We start from the raw sequence: 19,658 nt of genomic DNA, 5'->3' as shown, positions 1-19,658 counted from the left end.
ATATTAAAGCTTAAAAAGCACACACTAGTTGTACTCTTAACAACGTGCAAAATTAAATTGATTCCTGATGGCTCAGTAAATAGGTCAAAGAGAATAGTACTGCTTGCTATTATTGTTAGTACTTTTTTTTTTTCGGTATTCCTTGGAAATAAAACTTCATTATTCTTAAGAATAACCTGTATTTCAAAAATTTAAGAAGGAATTTCCTCAGTCCATTGATTTTATACTGGTGAGGTTTATGACAAAAATGAATGCATGACTACAGCATTGGAGCCACAGTAATTGTCTTAGTTTGATAATTCCTTTCAATACTACTAAGCAAAAAATTTTAAATTCAACCATTCATTTTCAATATTCTGCGGTAGACATATAATAAAAGTAGTTTAGAGAAATAAGATCCTCCATAAGCAATGAAAGAAATTTGATTTCAGTTATTTGTTTCAATCTCTTCCCTCACCGTTTTTTGTCTTATGTAATTTCATTTTATTTTGAATTGTGTGGTTTGCTAGAAGAAGCAAACTGGGGTAGTTTGGGTTTCAATGCTCTCTGCCCCCTGCACGTGTCCTTCAGTAGAGGTTTCTGTGCCATAATAAGGTGGTCACTAGGAAGATGTGCTTTAATGAAGGAGATACAGGTGGAGGAATCCTGGACTCGCTAGATTCGGATCCGAAAGAAGAGAGACAAGGGTCAGAAATGCCAGAGACTTTGCTCACCTTTGCACGTCTTTGCGTCCTCCTGTAGGACATATCCCCGGGGACATGAGCATTGGTAGCTTCCCTCAGTGTTCTTGCAGATGAAGTTGCATGGTTTCGGGGACTGAGAACATTCATCAAGATCTAAGTAAGAGTGATATGAAGATTAAATTCTTAGTTTCAAGGAGCAACTGGCCTCCTTCCTCCCTCCATATTCTTACTCATCTTTTTCTTTTCCATTTCAACTTAAAATGGAAAAACAGCCAGAGAGAAAAGATGCATGCAACAGTGTCCTTGAGAGTAACGTACTGGTTTACTTTGTAGAGCAGTCTATGATTCTTGGATAAATGTAATATCTGGACAACTGTGCGGGTTCAAAAAATCCACCACATTGGTTTTTTTTAAATTGTTAAATATTTAAAAAAAAATTTTTTTTTTAACGTTTATTTATTTTTGAGACAGAGAGAGAGCATGAATGGGGGAGGGTCAGAGAGAGGGAGACGCAGAATCTGAAACAGGCTCCAGGCTCTAAGCTGTCAGCACAGAGCCCGATGCGGGGCTCGAACTCACGGACTGCGAGATCATGACCTGAGCCGAAGTCGGCCGCTCAACCGAGCCACCCAGGCGCCCCGAAATTGTTAAATATTTTTGAGAGAGAGAGAGAGCGTGTGTGCACAAGTGGGGGAGATGCAGAGAGGGAGACAGGATCCCAAGCAGGCTCTGTGCTGTTAGCACAAAGCCCGACATGGAGCTCCAACCCACCGACCATGAGATCACAACCTGAGCCGAAGTCAGATCCTCAACCGGCTGAGCCACCAGGCGCTGTGCCACTACATTCTTTAGATTTATGTATTTTGGTTTATAGCTTGAGGACCATACTCTAAAATGTAAGAATTTCTTTCTTCCTTTAAAAAAAATTTGTTTATTTCTGAGACAGAGAGACAGGGAGAGGGAGGGAGGAAGAGAGGGAGGGAGAGAGAGAAAGAATGAGAATGAACAGGGAAGGGGCAGAGAGGGAGACACAGAATCTCAAGCAGGATCCAGGCTCTGAGCTTCCAGCACAGAGCCGGATGGCCCGATGTAGGGCTTGAACTCATGAATCGCGAGATCATGACCTGAGCTGAAACCGGACCCTTAACCGACTAAGCCACCCAGGTGCCCCCAGAGTTTCTTTCTTCGGACACTGTGACACACGGGTATGGAAGACGTTCTCTTGAACTGTTAGCTGCCATGATAAGCACCGTGGGGCACCACAGATCCAGATTCAAGTCTTCATGCTGGCCCACCGTGCGGCTAGACTCGGGCCCAGGCTGCTAGACTACACACACACCACCAGCAGGTTCTCTTTGCTGTCTGGTCCTTATTTCCCTCCACACCCTCCCTGCAAGATGGCTCAGGCTCTGAGTCACTGGGTTAGGGGTCACAGCTCCTTTCAAGGCGGCCCTCCGTGTACAATTTTCTCCTCCCAGGGTTCAGTGACATCTCCCTCTTCTCTTTTGGCACAGCCCCAGCACACAGCACTGTGCCTCGCAGTTTCTACACACTCTGCTCACATCTTTATTCAAAACAACTGTCTTTAAATCATCCCCACCTTTCAATATACTACCTCTTTACTGCTAAGACTGTCAGACGGCAAACAATCTCCATTTCTTCCTAAAACATACTGATCCATGCCTCCAGAATGCCAAAAGCTCATGATCAACAGCCTGTTCTCAAGCACTCTCATGCCCAACCAAGTGAGTCAGATGCTCACTAAGAGTCAGTATGGGTTTTCTTAACCTTTTCATCCCAGGTTGTTATTAAAACAGGAACTTGAATAGAAGTAAAGCTGCAAGGTAATTAAATATGGAGGAGAGAAGACTTTTTTTTTTTTTTTTTTTTGGTCATCATTGAAAACTAAGTCGAATGCTTTGGAAAGACTTGATAAAGGCAAGCCTCCCACCCCTGCCCTTAACTGTTACGGAATTCTGTGTGTGAGACAATAAGAAACTGAATCAGAAAAAGAGACTGTAAAAACATAGAAGGATTCTGCCCTGAGACTTCTTTCCAACTGGAAATGATACATGATGCTTAATTGGTATATTTTATGCCAAAAACAGCAATGAGGAGCAAAACGCATTCTCTCTATATATGCTAACACACATGTCCAGAGTCCGAAGTCATTTTGTATTAAAATATAAAATGTTGAAACAATATTTTTGAAATAATTTTTATGCTTCTCCAATTGAACACTTCCTGATGAACTGAACAGTTCTGTGTCCCACACGCTCCATGGTAAACACACTGCATTGACAGAAGTGACCTGTAGGTAATGGGAGCTGGCCACCCCCAGAGGGAGAGACGCGGCACCTTACCTACGCACGAGGTGCCGCTGATGTCTGTGGTGTAGCCAACCTTGCAGAAGCACCGGAATGAGCCCATGGTATTGATGCACTGACCATTGCTGCAAAGGTTTGGCATAACTTTGCATTCGTCGATATCTGTGGGCAAAAACAACCCCAAAATGAAAACAAACGTACAAGTTAATATATATGTGGGGATAACGCTGGTGGGAAAACTAAGAGAAACGAAGGAAGTGACGTGAGAGAACTAGCAACCAACATCCACAGTGCTGCTCACTCCAGCGGCTGGCAACATGCAAGGGAAAGAAAACTATTCTGAAGTGACCGGAAGAGATACATCCATGGAGGCTAGGTTGAAAGCCCTGCTTAAGTCTACTTGTTTTGCAATGTAAGTGTGTATTATTTTGGCGGGATATATACAGCTACCTCTCTGAAGCTCAAGTAATCTGGAATTTGTGGTGATCTCCTATGCCCAGACCTCATATTCACAATGGGATTCGGCTCTGAAGAAATGGTTTCATTAGCAACGTAATCAGGCCCGGGGCTAGGAGTCTGTGTAGTAATAGAAGAAAATGGTATTTTTCAGGACATCAGTCTATCAGGTCGTTGTACAGAAAAATGGAAACAGAGGACTAATGGGCCAGAGGCTAGAATTTACCTCCAAAGTTAGAGCCTTTAGATATAAACTGCTTAAAAGAGGAATGGGCTCAGGAAGGGGAAAAAAAAAATTGGAAACCACTAACTGATAATGAGACTTGCTGGTTTGTATATACGTTGCAAACTGACTTAGTCCCTGTGCACAAATAGGCAACACGTATTTAAGTAAAGCAGGTATAGTTTGGGGGGTTACAAGCATGGCCTTTGGGGTAAGACAGGTATGTTCTGTTGCTGAGTGCATCCCTTAGAAAGGGTGTGATCTCAAGAAAATTACTTACTGTTACCAAAGCTTTCAGTTTTCCCAGTCAATCCTACCTCTTAAATACTAAGACTGCATCTTTTCCAGTCTCCAAATCATTAGCAAGAAGCGTATACAAACACATGTAAGTATTTCAGCTATCATATCAATTTTTCACTTTTCCTTCCGGTTAACCTAAGTTAATGCTCATGGTATTGGTAGCGTGCGTCAATTTCCTCAACTCCTTACCTCTTCCATCAGTGGTATATCCTGGGCCATGAGGACATATCTTTTTGTACTGGGCAGTTCCCGGAAGTGGGCAAAGCTCACACTGGTGACCCCAACCTCGCCCCCCGTCACAGCAGCATTCGGACTTTGTGACGAGATTGCGACTGCTGGACGCCATCTGACACATCGTCTGCAACACCTCGGCAAAGCAGAGTCCCTGTCGATTGTCTGAAATAACAACGAGTTAATAAGCATCAGTGACATGGTGCTGACACTTCATTTTCATCTTCAAGTAAAATAGGACCATCAATGCTTTTCTTCCTGGCGGTAATGTTTTCAAAGGTGAGTACTCTTCTATGTGAACAGCCACACTGCCTGACAGTTTCATGAACACAAAGGTGTTAGAGAATCCGTTCAAAGCATGTTCTTTTACTAGAGTTTATTAAATTTGACAAAAGGTGATACTATCCTTTAGAAATAGATTTGTTTTTCTTCAATCCATCAGCAACTAGTTGATAGCAAGCTATCATTCCTGCAGAATGCAAATAAAAGGAAAATGAAATGAAATCATTTCCCTATAAATAAGCAAATGAGTATCAGGATTTATTTGTGGAAATTCCAGATGATGTTACAATGTTGGTACGTATTCAGTCCAATCTCATATTTTCTGCATCTAAAAGAGGGTTCAGACATTTGGGCTAAGTGGTTTTTTTTTTGTTTTTTTATTTAGTATAAATAAAGGAATTTCTCTGATGTAAATAGGCAAATAAATCTTTAATATGAACCATCCCAGTGAAAATATTATAAACAAAAAACTACATTAGACTATGTAGGTTATCTTTTCTATTTCCGGAAAGATTGGTGGTTAGTAAGGGTCTAGATTGTAAATAATATTTATTTTCTTGACTAACAGTTTCCGAGGATTTAACGCAGTGACATCATTTGGAGAATCTGATATAGCTGAGCCATTCTGTTTTTGTATCAGTGATGAGTGCTCTTATTTCTCGGTTTGCCTTAAATTTTCCTCCTCCATACATTTATACCTGCTCATATTTAACTGAAATGGCTTATCACAGAGGTATTTTAGCATTAAAATACAACATAATGTCTGAGCTTTATATTTTCCACAAGAGAATATTTTGTAAAACATTTTTTTCTGTACCGTAAAATAAAAATTAACCTTCACTACATTTTTGAAATGTGGCATTTACTTTAATATTATTAATACAGCAAAGCTTACCTCACATAGCAAATATTTTCTTATGGAATTAAATCATCTCCTGATGTAAGTTTTAGTAAAGTCACATTTTCCATAGAGCTTAATTAATCTTAATTTTGAAAAGACTATTTACATGACACACAGATGTGCATACAACACATGGGCAGAAATACATCATTTTAATAGATGGGTCCCTTCAGGAAGAGGCATATTGGATTACTCAGATTGGGGGGTTTTATAGCAGACAAGACTATGTATGTAGAGCCCTTCTGTGATGACCTCATAAAATGGATGTTTTACTTACCAAGTACAATACAATCAGGTGTCCACTTACCAAGGCATTCGGTGCCTGAGGAACTTGACTGAAATCCTTCACTACACTCACATCGGTAGCTCCCGATAGTGTTAACACAGCGCCCATTTTCACAAATTCCTGGCTTGGTCCTGCATTCATTTTCATCTTTGGGAAAACAAATAGGGTGAATAATGAGCAGAGTGTAAAATGACCATTCACAAATGATCCTTAAGGGAGTTACATCTTATTTAAAATGTCCCCACCAAAATACCAACATGATGGGATAAAAACTAGTCATATGTGAACATGGATTTATTTTTAACTCCATCCAGGAGGGTTCTTTCTTAACAAAATGTTTTTCTTTTTCCCTTCCCTTCCTTGTGGGGGAGGTATGGTCGTTTGATGGAAAATTGACCTCCACAAGGTATAAACTTGCCCCAAGACACCAGACAAGGTGAGGAAGAACTCTGGGGGAGAGGGTGCCAGTTTACACGATATGGGAGCGAGGCTGGGGGCTGAGGGGAGGGGGGTGTTGAGGGGGGTGTTAAGGAAGGGTGGAGAGTAGGGTAAAAGCCACACAGGCAAGCATGAAGCGCAGGCTCCCAGACTGGCTTTGAGTCAAATCAGAGGAGCAGCGTGGTTTGTGAGGACTCTTACTGGTTGGAGAAATTTAGGGAGTTCTGCTCTTTTGGTTGGTGATAAATCTATTAGGGCAAAATGGTTTTCATTAAAATCTCTTTTATCTTTACTGGGTTTGATATTCTGTAAATTTTGTTTGGGGCTTTTTTTTTTTTTTTTTTTTTTTTTTTGAAGCTATGCTATCAAGAACCTAAGAGAGCTTAGGACAATGAAATATTTTTTATAAACTGCTTTCATCTTTATACTTTTTATATTTTTTTGTCAGGATGTTTTTGTTTTTGCTTTGTTTTTGGTCAGAATGTTTTTTTCTTATTTATTTTTTACTTTACATCCAAGTTAGTTAGCGTATAGTACAATAATGATTTCAGGAGTAGATTCCAGTGATTCATCCCCTACATATAACACCCAGTGCTCATCTCAACAAATGTCTTCCTCAACGCCCCTTGCCCATTTAGTCATCCCTCCACCCACCACCCCTGCAGCAAACCTCATTTGTTCTCTGTATTTAAGAGTCTCTGATGTTTTGCCCCCCTCCCTGTTTTTGTATTATTTTTGCTTCCCTTACCTTATGTTCATCTGTTTTGTATCTTAAAGTCCTCACATGAGTGAAGTCATATATTTGTCTTTATTTAATTTCGCTTAGCATGATACACTCTACTTCTAACCACATTGTTGCAAATTATACTTTTTAATCTTTAATTTGTTGATATTTAAATTTTTTTAATGCCTATTCATTTTTGAGAGACAGAGACAGAACATGAGTGGGGGAGGGGTAGAGAAAGAGGGAGACACAGAATCCCAAGCAGGTTCCAGGCTCTGAGCTGCCAGCACACAGCCCCATGTGGGGCTCAAACTCGTAGACCATGAGATCATGACCTGAGTCGAAGTCAGATGCTTAACACACTGAGCCACCCAGGCACCCCAAATCTGGTGATATTTATTCTGCCTGTGCTTTCTTTTTATCTGCACTTGCCCTCAGTATTTTTTTCCATCCCTTCATTTTCAATCTCCCTCACATTCTGATTTGGCACCTTTCTTACGAACAGCATCAGGCGCTGGGTTTAAAAGGAATTTTAAAAAGTACATCTGTTTTTTTAACTCACAGTTTATAACTATCATGACTATCATGACTGCTGGTATGTTTGGATTCTTACCTATCATTTTATTGTGTTTTGTATCTACTATGGTCTTGCCCTCTTCTCTCAATATTCCTTAGACTAGTCTAGTTTTCTATGCCCTCCTCTTGTCCCCACCTGTGTCTGGAAGTTGTAATTTTCTTAGATCTTGTTTGTTAGATCTTGTTTTTAAATGTGCCTCCAGGATCTATTTAAACCAAATAACAAACTTTCCTGTATCCCTGGCTTACCACTGCTTCATGTATACTATAACTTCCTTTTGCATTAATTAAAACAAAATAATGGAGTATCTCGTTTGGTGGTCATTTCACAGAGTCATTTCATTATGGGTGGTAACTTAATTTAGAACATTTCTGACAATGTCCTATTTTTTGTTTATTTCCTTACTAGACTGAGTATACAGTTTTAGTTCAGAATCATTTTCCCTTAGAACGTTTGGAAAATATTGTTCCCTTGTTCTCTTTGACCCAGTGTTACTGTTCATTTGCAGGAAGTCTGGGTCTTCTCTCTGGAAGCTTTACGGGTTTTCAACTTTGCTCTCAGCGTCCTAAAATCCACTATGCCGTGTCTTGGGGAAATTTTTCCTCCCTTGTAGGGAAAAAACAATTATTACACAATCATAGAAATACACAAATTTTAAGATTATTTACAAAAATATTGAGCTAAGTTATAGATTTAAAAAAAGGAACATTTTTTTGTATATTGTGTACTATGTAGTGTCTGTTATTTCTAGAAGTTGAGGGTTCAAGGTCAGCCTTCTTGATCTAATCCTATCCCTGATGTCATTAACCTTTATTTTGATTTGTTTTTTAGTTGTCTGAATTATTTTATTTTTTGAATTTTTTTTAAGAAGGGCTCTTGTTGGATAGACGGAGTTCCTCCATGTCTGGTGACGCATAATAGAGCTTCTGTACTTGAAAGATGGCTAGAGAGGTCTCCAAGTTTTAGATTACTTTTGTTCTACTACCAGTGGTATGAGAATTAGTGTGAGAATTTGTAAAAAGTAGCTTGATTTCTTTTTCTGCCTTGTAGATACTTTGTTTTTCTGCTTGGTTGCCTGAAACCAACGTAATTCACTTTTTTCTTTCCCTTTTTCCATTGTTGAAATTTGTAACTTCACTAGGGAGTGTCTTGGTGTGATGCTGCACGACCTCTAGAATTTTGATTGCTAGCATTCCACGCTTTATCCTTTGAAAATTTCTCAATGGCATGAGGATTGCCAATTAGTCGCCTTTCCACTGTTGGCTACTCCTAGAGCACTTAGCGCTGTCTACTCCATGCCTAATGCAGTGCAGACCCATAGGCTAGAGGCAAACACACTACCAGGATGGTCTCACTTCAACTCGCGATTCAAATCTCAAATGGGAAGTAACACTCCCTTGACAATCTTACTGTATTTCCTAGTGTGTCCATGCTTCCATTTTCTAAAATGACTACTGTGCAGGGCGACAAGAACTCCTCCAACTCCCCACTATGAACCACCTATCCGGCCCTCACTTTCAAACTCTTGTCTTTTTCAGCAGCATAAAGATTCCCTGGTTTTTCTCAAAGGCCAGTCCTTGCACTTGAACTCTGGATTGCCTTCCAGGAGTTTACAGTTCTCCTTTTTCACTGAGTTATTCTCTTAACACACATGTTCTAGTAACTTCCATCTTAAAAAAACAATCTCTTTTAATAATGTGTCATACCTCCACCTACTACCTCATTTGTGGTCCCCTTCAGGACAGATTTATTTCTTTTTTCCCTCCTCAGAACTCCTATTTTATTTCCAGTTTATTGAGGTATAGTGTAAAAGGATTCCTCTGTCGAGTGAATTAACACACCCATTACCTCACATATTTATCCTTTTCCTGTGAGAAAATATTTAAGTTCTAATCTCTTAGCAAATTTCCATTACACAGTACAGTGCTGTCAACTGTGAATCACCATGGTACACATTAGATCCTCAAACCTTATTCATCTTATAAACTGTAAGTTTGTACCTTTCTACCAACCTCTCCCTATTTCCCCTACCTCAAGCCCCTGGCAAACATTTTTCTACTCTTTCCGTGAGTTCAATTTATTTACTTTTATTTTTTTAGATTCCTCTTATAAATAATACTGTGCAGTATCTGTTTTTCTCTGCCTGGCTTATTTCACTTTGCATAATGCCCTTTGGGTCCATCCACATGTTATCACAGATGACAGGATGTGTGTACATTTTCTTGATCCATTCATCCACTGACAAACACTTAGGATGTTTCCATACCTTGGCTATTGCCAGTAATGCTACGATGAACACTGGAGCTGACAAGTTTTTGAGATAATGTTTTTGTTTCCTTTGGTTATATACCCATAAGTGGGATTGCTGGATTATATGGTAGCACATATTTAATTTCCTGAGGAACCTCCAAAATCCATACATAGTGGCCTTAGTAGTTTATGTTCCCACCAACAGTGCCTAAGGTCACAGTGCACAAGGGTTCCCTTCTCTCCACATCCTTGTCGACGCTTGTAATCTCTTGTCTTTTTATGACTGTCCATCCTAACAGGTGTGAGGTGATATCTCACTGTGGTTTTGATTAAAATGAAAACCTGATGACTAGTGATGAAGAAGTCACCAAATATAATTACTGCTTCTCTTTCTATATCGTGCAATACATCTCAGCAACATGATACAGGAGTGACTGACCACTCTCTAACTGCTCTAATGAAAAGTAATTGAATAACCCATCCTTTTAATTGTCATGAATCCTACACTGACCTGGAGAACTTCCTCTCTTGCTGGTCACTCATTTTTGTCTTTTAAGTATTTTCCACCGCACTAGATTTTGGAGTGTTCAGAGCTCAGTCACTGCGTTCTCTTTCTTGGTGTCCTCATCTGATCCTGTGATTTTTAAGTAACTACCTGTTTCCCAATAATTTGTAGTCCTGGCTCATAAACAAATCTGTGTACCTGCTGTTACTGCTTGGAAGGCTCATACATTTCTGACAGTTAACTTGGTCAAAACATTTTTTTTTTAAATTTTTCTGTGTTTCCAATCACACCTGCTTCTTCCAGTCTTTTCCTTATCATTTAATAGCCATCCAATCAACTATTCAAGTAAACTGCTAGGATTTGTCTTCTCTACCTCTCTTCCTTCTTCCATATCCAATCAGCCCGTCATTAAGTTCTGTTGATTATGTCCAGAGTATATTATCAATCTAAGTCCCTTTCACCTCTGGCCCTTATCTGAGCTTCCTTCAGCTCTCATTTAGATGATGAAAACAGCCACCTAAGTGAACCCTGCTTCTACTCCTAACCCCTTGTGCTGCATTATCCACTAGGCAACCAGAGATCTTTTAAAAATGTGCATCAGGCAGTAACAATAACACAAGCGAAATTTTACTGTATGCAAAGCACTGTCCTAAGGGTTTATATGAATTAACTTATTGGATCTCCCCAATAATCCTATGAGGTAAGTGCTCTCCTTATTCCTATTTATGTTTAGAGTATGAATTTGAGGCACAAAGTGAAGCCAACTTGCCCCAAATCCCAGAACTAGGAGACATGAATCTAGGTTTCTCACATTCATTGTCCATCTGCAGGGCTGTACTCTAAATCCCTCTACCATGGTGCACGCACCACAAAACCAGTCTCGTTATCGTGGCCTGCCATGCCCGTGACCGCCTTGGGACCTCACTTCACACTCCTCCCCTGGCACAAACTCTGGCCACACTGGCCTTCGTTCTGGCCTGAGGCATCTGTACTTACTGCTATTTCCTCTTCATTTCTAGGCCCCGGCTCAGACGTCACCTCATCACAGAAGCCTTCCTTCAATGGATCTTCTCAAATAGATCCCATTCAACCACTAAATCTTACTTTCTTTAAAAGACGTACCACTATATGAAATTTGTATGTCGATTAGTTGTTTGTTTGATGTCTGTTTCTCCCTGAGCAGAACACACATGACTCGAGAGCAGAGTGGGGGCAGGGGGTGCGGGGGACACCCTGCCCTAGTTGAACACCCTGTCCCAAGAACCACACAAACAGCAGGTGTTTGATGAAGTGTAACTGAATAAATGACTATTCTGCACTAGCTTTTTGTGGGGCAGTGTGTTCTCATATACAGGCTTAAATATTTTCTACAAAAATTTAATTCCACACATGCTCGAACATGTTCCAATTTTTTTCATTGTTCCTTTTTTTTGGGGGGGGGGACTTCATTTATGCAATGTTGGATTTTTTGGTCTTCTACCTGTACCATTTTGTTATGAATCACTTCCATATCCACATTTTTGCTTGTGTTTTCATCCTCGGCTACTTTTTATTAAGTCTACTGTGATTGGTGTACCTGGGTGGTTCATCTGGTTAAGTGTCTGACTTTGGCTCAGGTCACGATCTCACGGTTCACGGCTTTAAGCCCTGCATTGGGCTCTCTGCTCTTAGCGCAGAGCCCGCTTCCGATCTTCTGTTTCCCTCTCTCTCTCACAATGAAATAAAAATATTACAAAAACGCTACTGTGACTAACCTCTGTGATGGCTTTCTTTCCTCAGCTCTGCTACACCATTCTCTCTTGATACTGCTCTATCTTCATTTTCAATATCTTCTATTATAATTTGTATTTAACGGTGTCTCTTAAAGATTACAAAAACTATTTTTCTAAACTTGTCCTCTTCCATTCCTGAGGTGTTCTGGCCCATTTCTTGTTTATTTTCCTTTCTTCTCCTCCGCCTCATACATATACGTTAGTTGCGGTCTCGTGTAACTCCTCATCTTTGATGGCCTTTCCCCAGGTCTACTACATGCTACAGCACAGCGCAGAAGCGCATCACCAGTGCTGAGCAGGGTGTGACCCAGCTTCACTTCCCGTCTGCTGTACTCTGCTGTACGAGCATTCTCTCACCACATCAGTTATGCTCTCTGCCCGTGGGGCATGCGTACCGAGCCTTTTGTAGTTTAGGAGGTCACTGTGGCTCTGAGTAAAGTCCTCTAAGTCTTGTCAACTGTTTTCTCTTTTACTTCTCTGGCTCTTCACACCGAGTGTCGAACTGGTTTCTCTCATTCACCTGTGTCCCTAATCTACTCGAAGATGCTGGATGAATTCTTTAAATCAGGGTTGGTCACTTTGAGAGATATCTGTATTCTGCTCCAGTCTAAAGAAAAGTATGTCACTGAGCCTCAAAAATACCTATTTCTGATTGAAAATTTTACATTATTTGAAAGATACTCTTCAGAGTCTGTAGTTGGGACCATTCCTCACTTAAACAAACACTCTTCCCTCCACTGCTGCATTTCTAAATCTTCAGGGGATGGAAGTGAGGTAACACATTTTTATTTCATCATCTTAAAAGCAAAGCCTTCTTTCCCCTCATTAATATTTCAAAATTCATTTTGAAATAAATTTTATTCATTTCAAAATGAATCCCCAAAAGCATTCTGTCAAGACTTTCATGAAAATTTAATGATCGTGGTAAAGTTTTTCTATTCCTTACATTTTTCTATTCATTTATTTGCTTACTTAAAACGAATTACTGGGGCATAGTACATCATATAGTCGAATTTCATCTGTTGTGTCTGGTAAGGGGTAAATATCCCAAATATAGAAGTAACTCATACAACTCAACACCAAAAAAACAATCTGACTAAAAAATGGGTCAAGGACGTGAGTATACATTTTCCCAAAGAAGATACACAGTTGGGCAACACACACATCAAAAGATGGCTAGACATCACTAATCATCAGAGAGATGCAAATCACAACCACAGTGATCTATCACTTCACTCTAGTCAAAATGGCCAAAGTTTGGGGCACCTGGGTGGCTCAGTCGGTTAAGCAGCCGACTTCAGCTCAGCTCATGATCTCTTGGTCCGTGGGTTCGAGCCCCGTGTTGGGCTGTGCTGACAGCTCAGAGCCTGGAGCCTGTTTCAGATTCTGTGTCTCCCTCTCTCTGACCCTCCCCTGTTCATGCTCTGTCTCTCACTGTCTCAAAAATAAATAAAACGTTAAAAAAAAATTTAAAAAAAAATGTTTCAAAATGGCCAAAGTTAAAAAGACAAGAAATAACAACTGTTGGCAAGGATGTGGGAAAAAAGGGAACCCTCAAACACGGTGGGTGGGACTGCAAACTGGTGCAGCCACTATGGAAAATAGTAATGGAGCTTCCTCAAAAAATTAAAAATAAAAATGCCCTGTAATCCAATGATTCCCCTACTGGGTTTTTACCCAAAGGAAATAAAAACACTATTTTGAAAATATATATGCACTCCTTTGTTTACTGAAGTATTATTTATGATAGCCAAGATATGGAAGCAATCAGAGTGTCCACTGATCGATGAATGGATGATGAAAGATACGGTATCTACACACAGCAGAGTATTATGCGGCCATAGGAAAGGATGAGATCATGCCATCTGAGACAACATGGATGGATCTAGAGATTATTATGCTAAGTGAAATAAGTCAGACTGAGAGAGACAAATATCGTATTATTTCACTCATATGTGGAATCTAAAAAACAAGTGAACAAACCAAACAAACAAACCAGAATGAGACCTATAAAAATACAGGGAACAAACTGATGGTTGACAGAGGGGAGAGGGCTGTGGGGATAGGCGAAATGGGTGAAGAATGAGTGATGGAGAATGGGAAATACAGGCTTCCAGGTATGAAGTAAGTCACAGAAATAAGACACAGCATAAGGAATATAATTCGTGATATTGTAATAGTGTAGAGTGACAGATGGGAGCTACACTTGTGATGAGCACACCATGTTTAAATTTGCTGAATCAGTATGTTGTATGCCCAAAAGTAATTTAACATTATATTACAACTATACTTAAAAAATTAAAGAAATTTCATTTGTGATTACATTTAGTTTTCTTTATAGAGATTTTAGATTTCCTACCTAAGTCCAACTTTTTAGCTTGTAATATTTTTAGTTTCTGTTGTGTTTGACATTTTGGAGATAATTTTGTTGTATTTCAGTCTCACTGTACTCAGCATTTTTATTATGGTTTTATGTATGTGTGTGTGGCTTTATCTTTCATTCTGATTCGGACATTTGTAAACAATTTTTATTTATAATAATATCTTGGCTGTTTATAATAGCATTTCTAATTATAAAAACATGTCTGTATAAAACCAAACTTCACTACAAAGAGTTTTCTGATGATCAAAAAGAGTTCTTTCTGCAGAAGGTTCAGCTTCCAGCATGCGATCATGAAAAGCCTGAGGATCAGAACAGTTTTAGAACCTGTATCTTCTGTAGCATCTTTTCACAATGAAGAAATTACAAACGTATAATGCTGCCCTAGGTCTTTTCTTTGAAAAAGGAAGAAATGGGATCATAGAATACTAGAGCTAAAACACTTCACCCTTTCCATCTCTTCCTCTTCCTCCCACCCAAATCACGTAGTTTCTCACTCTGTAGATGAGGAGACAGAGACAAAGAGAATGAGGCCACTTTTAAGTCACCCAGCTCATTTATGGCACATCCAGGACCAGAAAACTGGGCTCCTGATATGATCATGGTGCCCATCCCCTCGCTCCCAGGAAATATACATGTAAATGTAGTGACTGTACAATGTCAAATTCAGCTAGTTACCAAAAAAAAAAAAAAAAAAAAAAAAAAAAAAATTCCAGGCATAAAAAATAAACATGTTTCTAAGTATTTTAGCTAGATGAAATTCAAACACACATATACGTGCAAAAAAAATTAAAAAAAAAGATACATGGCAGGTAAGCACATGAAAAGATGCTCAATGTCATTAAAGAAATTTAAGTTAAAACTACACTATGATGCCCTTATACATCTACTCGAATGACTAAAATCAAAATTCTCGGGTTGCCTGGATGGCTCAGTCAGTTAAGGGGGAGAGACAGAATCCAAAGCAGGCTCCAGGCTCTGAGCTGTCAGCACGGAGCCTCATGTGGGGCTCAAAGTCATGAACGGTGAGATCAGGATCTGAGCCACAGTCGGATGCTCAACCGACTGAGCCACCCAGACTCCCCTTGGGGTTCCTCTTTTAAATTTTTTTTCCTCTGTATTTACTTGCTTGCATATGTACCCACAGAATTATGAAAAACAAGAAGGCTTATATAATCTGGGACAGGCATAACTGCCTGTGCATCATCTAGAAGCTGTTATATTGGCATGGACCCAGACGTAGAAGAAATCCAGCTCTAGCACAGCCTTGAAATACCTAGAAAAGTAGTTGGCTTGAAGTTAGGATGATTTGGAAACAGTGCTCCAAATGTGTCTTGAGCTAGGGGTCTTAAATAAGCAGACCCTTCAGGCCTTACCTACACAGCCTTCTCCGTCAGGCCGTCGGGTCATCCCAGGCGGGCAGATGCACATGAAGGTGCCTATCAGATTCTTGCACATCATGCCTCTAGATTCACAGTCATGGAGACCTTCGGCACATTCATCCAGATCTAGAAAGCAGTTTTCGTAGGAAGAAGATCAAAACAAATTCTCAGGAGCAGGCTATTGTTTTGGAGTTTTAAGTCTTAGTTCCGGTCTTATGGCTCTTAAAATGCTATTGTGTGAGAGAGGAAGGAGGAGCCCAATATTTTCCAATTGTTGGCTATATTCTAGACTTATAAAAGTTTCAGCATTGATCCCAATGAGAAGAAGTTCAGGGAAGGACAGTCTTTTCTTTAATAAGAGCCCAAGATTGTGGGTTCTTCAGCCTGTTTTATCTTTGACTTGCTTAGGCAGACCATCAAGTGTCTTGTTACCTAGGTATGGAAATCTACCAGCAAAATCCTGTCAGATACAGGGCTGTAAACTCTAGAAGAACATAGATGAGAACTGTAACTTCACTGCAGTACACTTCCAGCGTGGCAAATAAAGTTTTAACTACTCTCTTGTCCATGGCCTTACCTTTGCACATCTTCTGGTCTTCCCTGAGGGCATAGCCAATTGGACATGTGCATTCGTAGGACCCGAAGGTGTTCATGCAGCGGAAAGCACAGAGCAGCGGGTTCTGGGCACACTCGTTGATATCTAATCAAACAAACAGGTAAGCAGGGACTGAGCCTAGAGTGTTAATTGTTTAAAAAAACACTGCTGTATTTACTTAGCAGTCATCGAGAAAGCAGTAATATACTAGAACCTCCACTCCTGGTATGGAGAAGTGAGCACCTAACAAACTCACCCTCCAACAAATAACAACCATAAACTCTGAAAACAAAAACAAAAACAGAAACAACTACCTGAAGTAGTCTTTAGTGGTAAGTTGAAACTCTGCAAACAACCAGCAAGAAAGAAGTTCCCAGTATTTTTCTTTTTCTGAAATTACGCTGTGGATGGACATAGTCCTGCCAGCAGCAGGGCCTGGCAGCTAAATCTTCAATAGAAATGTTCTGAGCTTCTATGCATGGCAATCGGGGGAGGGAGCTGGGGGCAACCAAGGCTGCTCAAGAGTGAGAGGGAATCCCAGATAGCAGAGGGCTAGAGATGGAGACACACTATTTTGCATAAAAGCAAAAAACTTAATCTGAACCTCTGTCTTCCACGGGCCTGACAGTCTGCTTTTATGTTCATCCAAGTTAACTGCTTGCTAAGACAAAAGCATCGGCATTCTGCAAAGATATCACTCACAATATCCAGGGAATAATCTAAAATTAACCTCCTGCTGGGGAGCTAACTTCAAGTGAAAATACCATCAACAGATGCTGACTCTGACATGACCGAGATGCTGGACCTATCAGACAAGGGCTTTAAAATAGCTGCTGTGACTCTACTCTCACTGAGGCAGAGGAAAAGAATACTTGTGATGAACGTAATCATCAGTAGAACATCAAAACAATGAAAGTAAAAGAAGAGACGAAACAACCCTTTCTAGATCAAGCAGAAGTAGTATTTAAGGGAAGTATCACTTGCCTTCACAATTCATCATGGGCCCTGGCTCAAAGCCTTCATTGCAATTGCATTCAAAACTCCCAATAACGTTGGTGCATGTCCCATTCCCACACGGATTGCCAATGGAACATTCATCAGTATCTGAGAAAAAAAAAGGAATAAAAAAGTGCCCCCAAATTTAGGGAAGTTTTAGCTTAATATGTGCATGCCCATGAATCATATCCATCCACCTGGCCCTCACAAACTGCCAGGATCTGTACAGGCCACACCTGACTCTGCACCCTCCCTGCCATTAGCTGGCTGGCTTGCCTTTATTCAGTACAGAGGACCCCAAAGGATCAAGTGTGCAAAGCTCTGAGTCCTGAGATAGCCATGCTTTCCCTAAAAATCACAAACCCAGAGAGGGATGTGGTCTTCTGCTATAGGAGCAGGTGCAGAAAGTCACAAAGTAAAAGGGACTTCTCTCCCAGTTAGTTGCTTTGCCAAGTGTAAATCTCTAGGCACATCAGAGTTTGTATATCTGGTGGAAGGCAGAGGTTGGGCAACTCTCTCCATGTTCACATAAACCAGATCTAGTGGTAAATGTAAAAAGGGAGAAGAAAAAGCAGTTATTACTAGCTGCCGATACTGGCTCTGTAAATCCTCCCACCACCCAGGGCACCTGGGAGACCTTCTGCTGAACATGAGAAATGGAATGGAAGCTTCCAAGTATGTAATGTGGAGTCAGCACTCACCCACGCAGCGTACTCCAGTGTAATCAAGGTTGTAGCCCATCGGACATTCACAGCGGAAAGAGCCATCTGTATTGATACACTGACCATTTGAACAAATGCCTGGGCTCTCAAGGCATTCGTTGACATCTAAAATATAGAATCGTCCATAAACTTCCTCCGTATAAAAGGAGACATCACAACCATGTGTATTTATTCAACACAGACTTAAAATTTATAAAACACGTAAACATTTCTTTTAACCAAATAAACAGATTGTATGCAATATACGGTGCAGTTTTACAATGGTGAAGATAACACATGTGATATAGAACATTGTGTACATATGTTAAAATATACTACATGTGATACAGTAAAATAAACGTGATTTACAGAACAAATACACAAAAATGTATTTACACGAAAAAAGACTACAGGAATAAAATACATCAAACCACACCTTCACGTGTGTCATGAAGACTCGGGACAGTTCCGTGGCCGTACGGACACAGGTCCTGGAATGCAACTACAGAGAAAAACACAAATTCCCCATTGACTGAAGAGCCTCAGTTGTGAGACAACTTAAGAACTGATGGAGGGTGTACGTGAAATTAGACTTAATTTCCATCTACAAGTTGCTTTTGACAAGAGTCTTATTTTATTTTTATGATTTACTTCAAAAGAAACCCTGAGCCTTTTTCTTTTTTAATTTTTTTTTAACATTTATTTATTTTTGAGACAGAGAGAGACAGAGCATGAACGGGGGAGGGTCAGAGAGAGGGAGACACAGAATCTGAAACAGGCTCCAGGCTCTGAGCTGTCAGCACAGAGCCCGACGCGGGGCTCGAACTCACAGACCGCAAGATCATGACCTGAGCCGAAGTCGGCTGCTTAACCAACTGAGCCACCCAGGCGCCCCATCTGAGCCTTTTTAGAGAAGGTCACCTGGGCTTGCCCAGCTCCTTCCAGAGTGCTGCCTACTAAGGGCTTCTAGTTCTGTTTGCTAGTTTTTTTTTGTTTTTGTTTTTTTAAATGTTAATTATTTTGAGAGAGCGTGTGTGGGGGAGGGACAGAGAGAGAGAGAATCAGAGAATCCCAAGCAGGTTCCTTGCTGTCAGCACAGAGCCCGACACGGAGCTCAAACCCACGAACCAGAAGCCTGGGATCATGACCTGAGCTGAGATCAAGAGTTGCTCGCTTGACTGACTGAGCCACACAGGCATCCCTTATCTGTCTGCTCGTTCAGTGCCGAGGAGCCCATGACACACAGAAGCCACCTCCGACCTAGAGGTCAGGCTAGTTCCCAGCTTGCTGGGAGGCATCTACAACTCGACTACACTAACAACAGGAGACCTGGGAAGCTCTCGGTCTCACCCTGCAAATGGCCCTCATGCTGACTCAGCATGAGTTTTCACCTCCTCCTTGCATCCCCTGCCCTGCATCTCTCAAATTCATTCCTCTGAAAGCAAGTAAGACGGACCTCGGGGGGAGAAATGAACTAACAGTAACTCTACCCTGCACTCACATGTGTTGGATACACACGCTGGAAAGAAACCCCTCACACTAAGGTGACCAGTTTAGACGTGTAGGGAGCCATTTCACCTTCACAATATTCCTGAGTTCCATGGTGACCGACAAACACATTCCCAAACCAGCACAAAGTGGAGTCTTAC

General features: G+C 40.6%; 1 protein-coding gene across 2 annotated transcripts in view; it reads right to left on the bottom strand.

Annotated features, from left to right (window-relative positions):
- The window catches only part of FBN2 (fibrillin 2), a 255,985-nt gene that overhangs the window by 13,687 nt on the left and 222,640 nt on the right, over positions 1-19,658 (bottom strand). For both annotated transcript variants that reach the window (XM_060636228.3, XM_078451361.2), the window contains 9 exons: positions 18,446-18,511; positions 18,010-18,135; positions 17,297-17,416; positions 16,295-16,417; positions 15,712-15,843; positions 5,711-5,836; positions 4,179-4,385; positions 3,047-3,172; positions 714-836 (listed from right to left, as the gene is read on the bottom strand). In XM_060636228.3, the coding sequence (XP_060492211.2) occupies positions 714-836; positions 3,047-3,172; positions 4,179-4,385; positions 5,711-5,836; positions 15,712-15,843; positions 16,295-16,417; positions 17,297-17,416; positions 18,010-18,135; positions 18,446-18,511 (1,149 nt within the window). The remainder of the gene's footprint in view (positions 1-713; positions 837-3,046; positions 3,173-4,178; positions 4,386-5,710; positions 5,837-15,711; positions 15,844-16,294; positions 16,418-17,296; positions 17,417-18,009; positions 18,136-18,445; positions 18,512-19,658) is intronic.

Source organism: Panthera onca, chromosome A1 (genome assembly GCF_046562875.1).
Source record: "Panthera onca isolate mPanOnc1 chromosome A1, mPanOnc1 haplotype 2, whole genome shotgun sequence".
Classification (NCBI taxonomy): Eukaryota; Metazoa; Chordata; class Mammalia; order Carnivora; family Felidae; genus Panthera; species Panthera onca.
The sequence above is the reverse complement of the archived record's forward strand: the minus strand, read 5'-3'. Positions and strand labels throughout refer to the sequence as shown.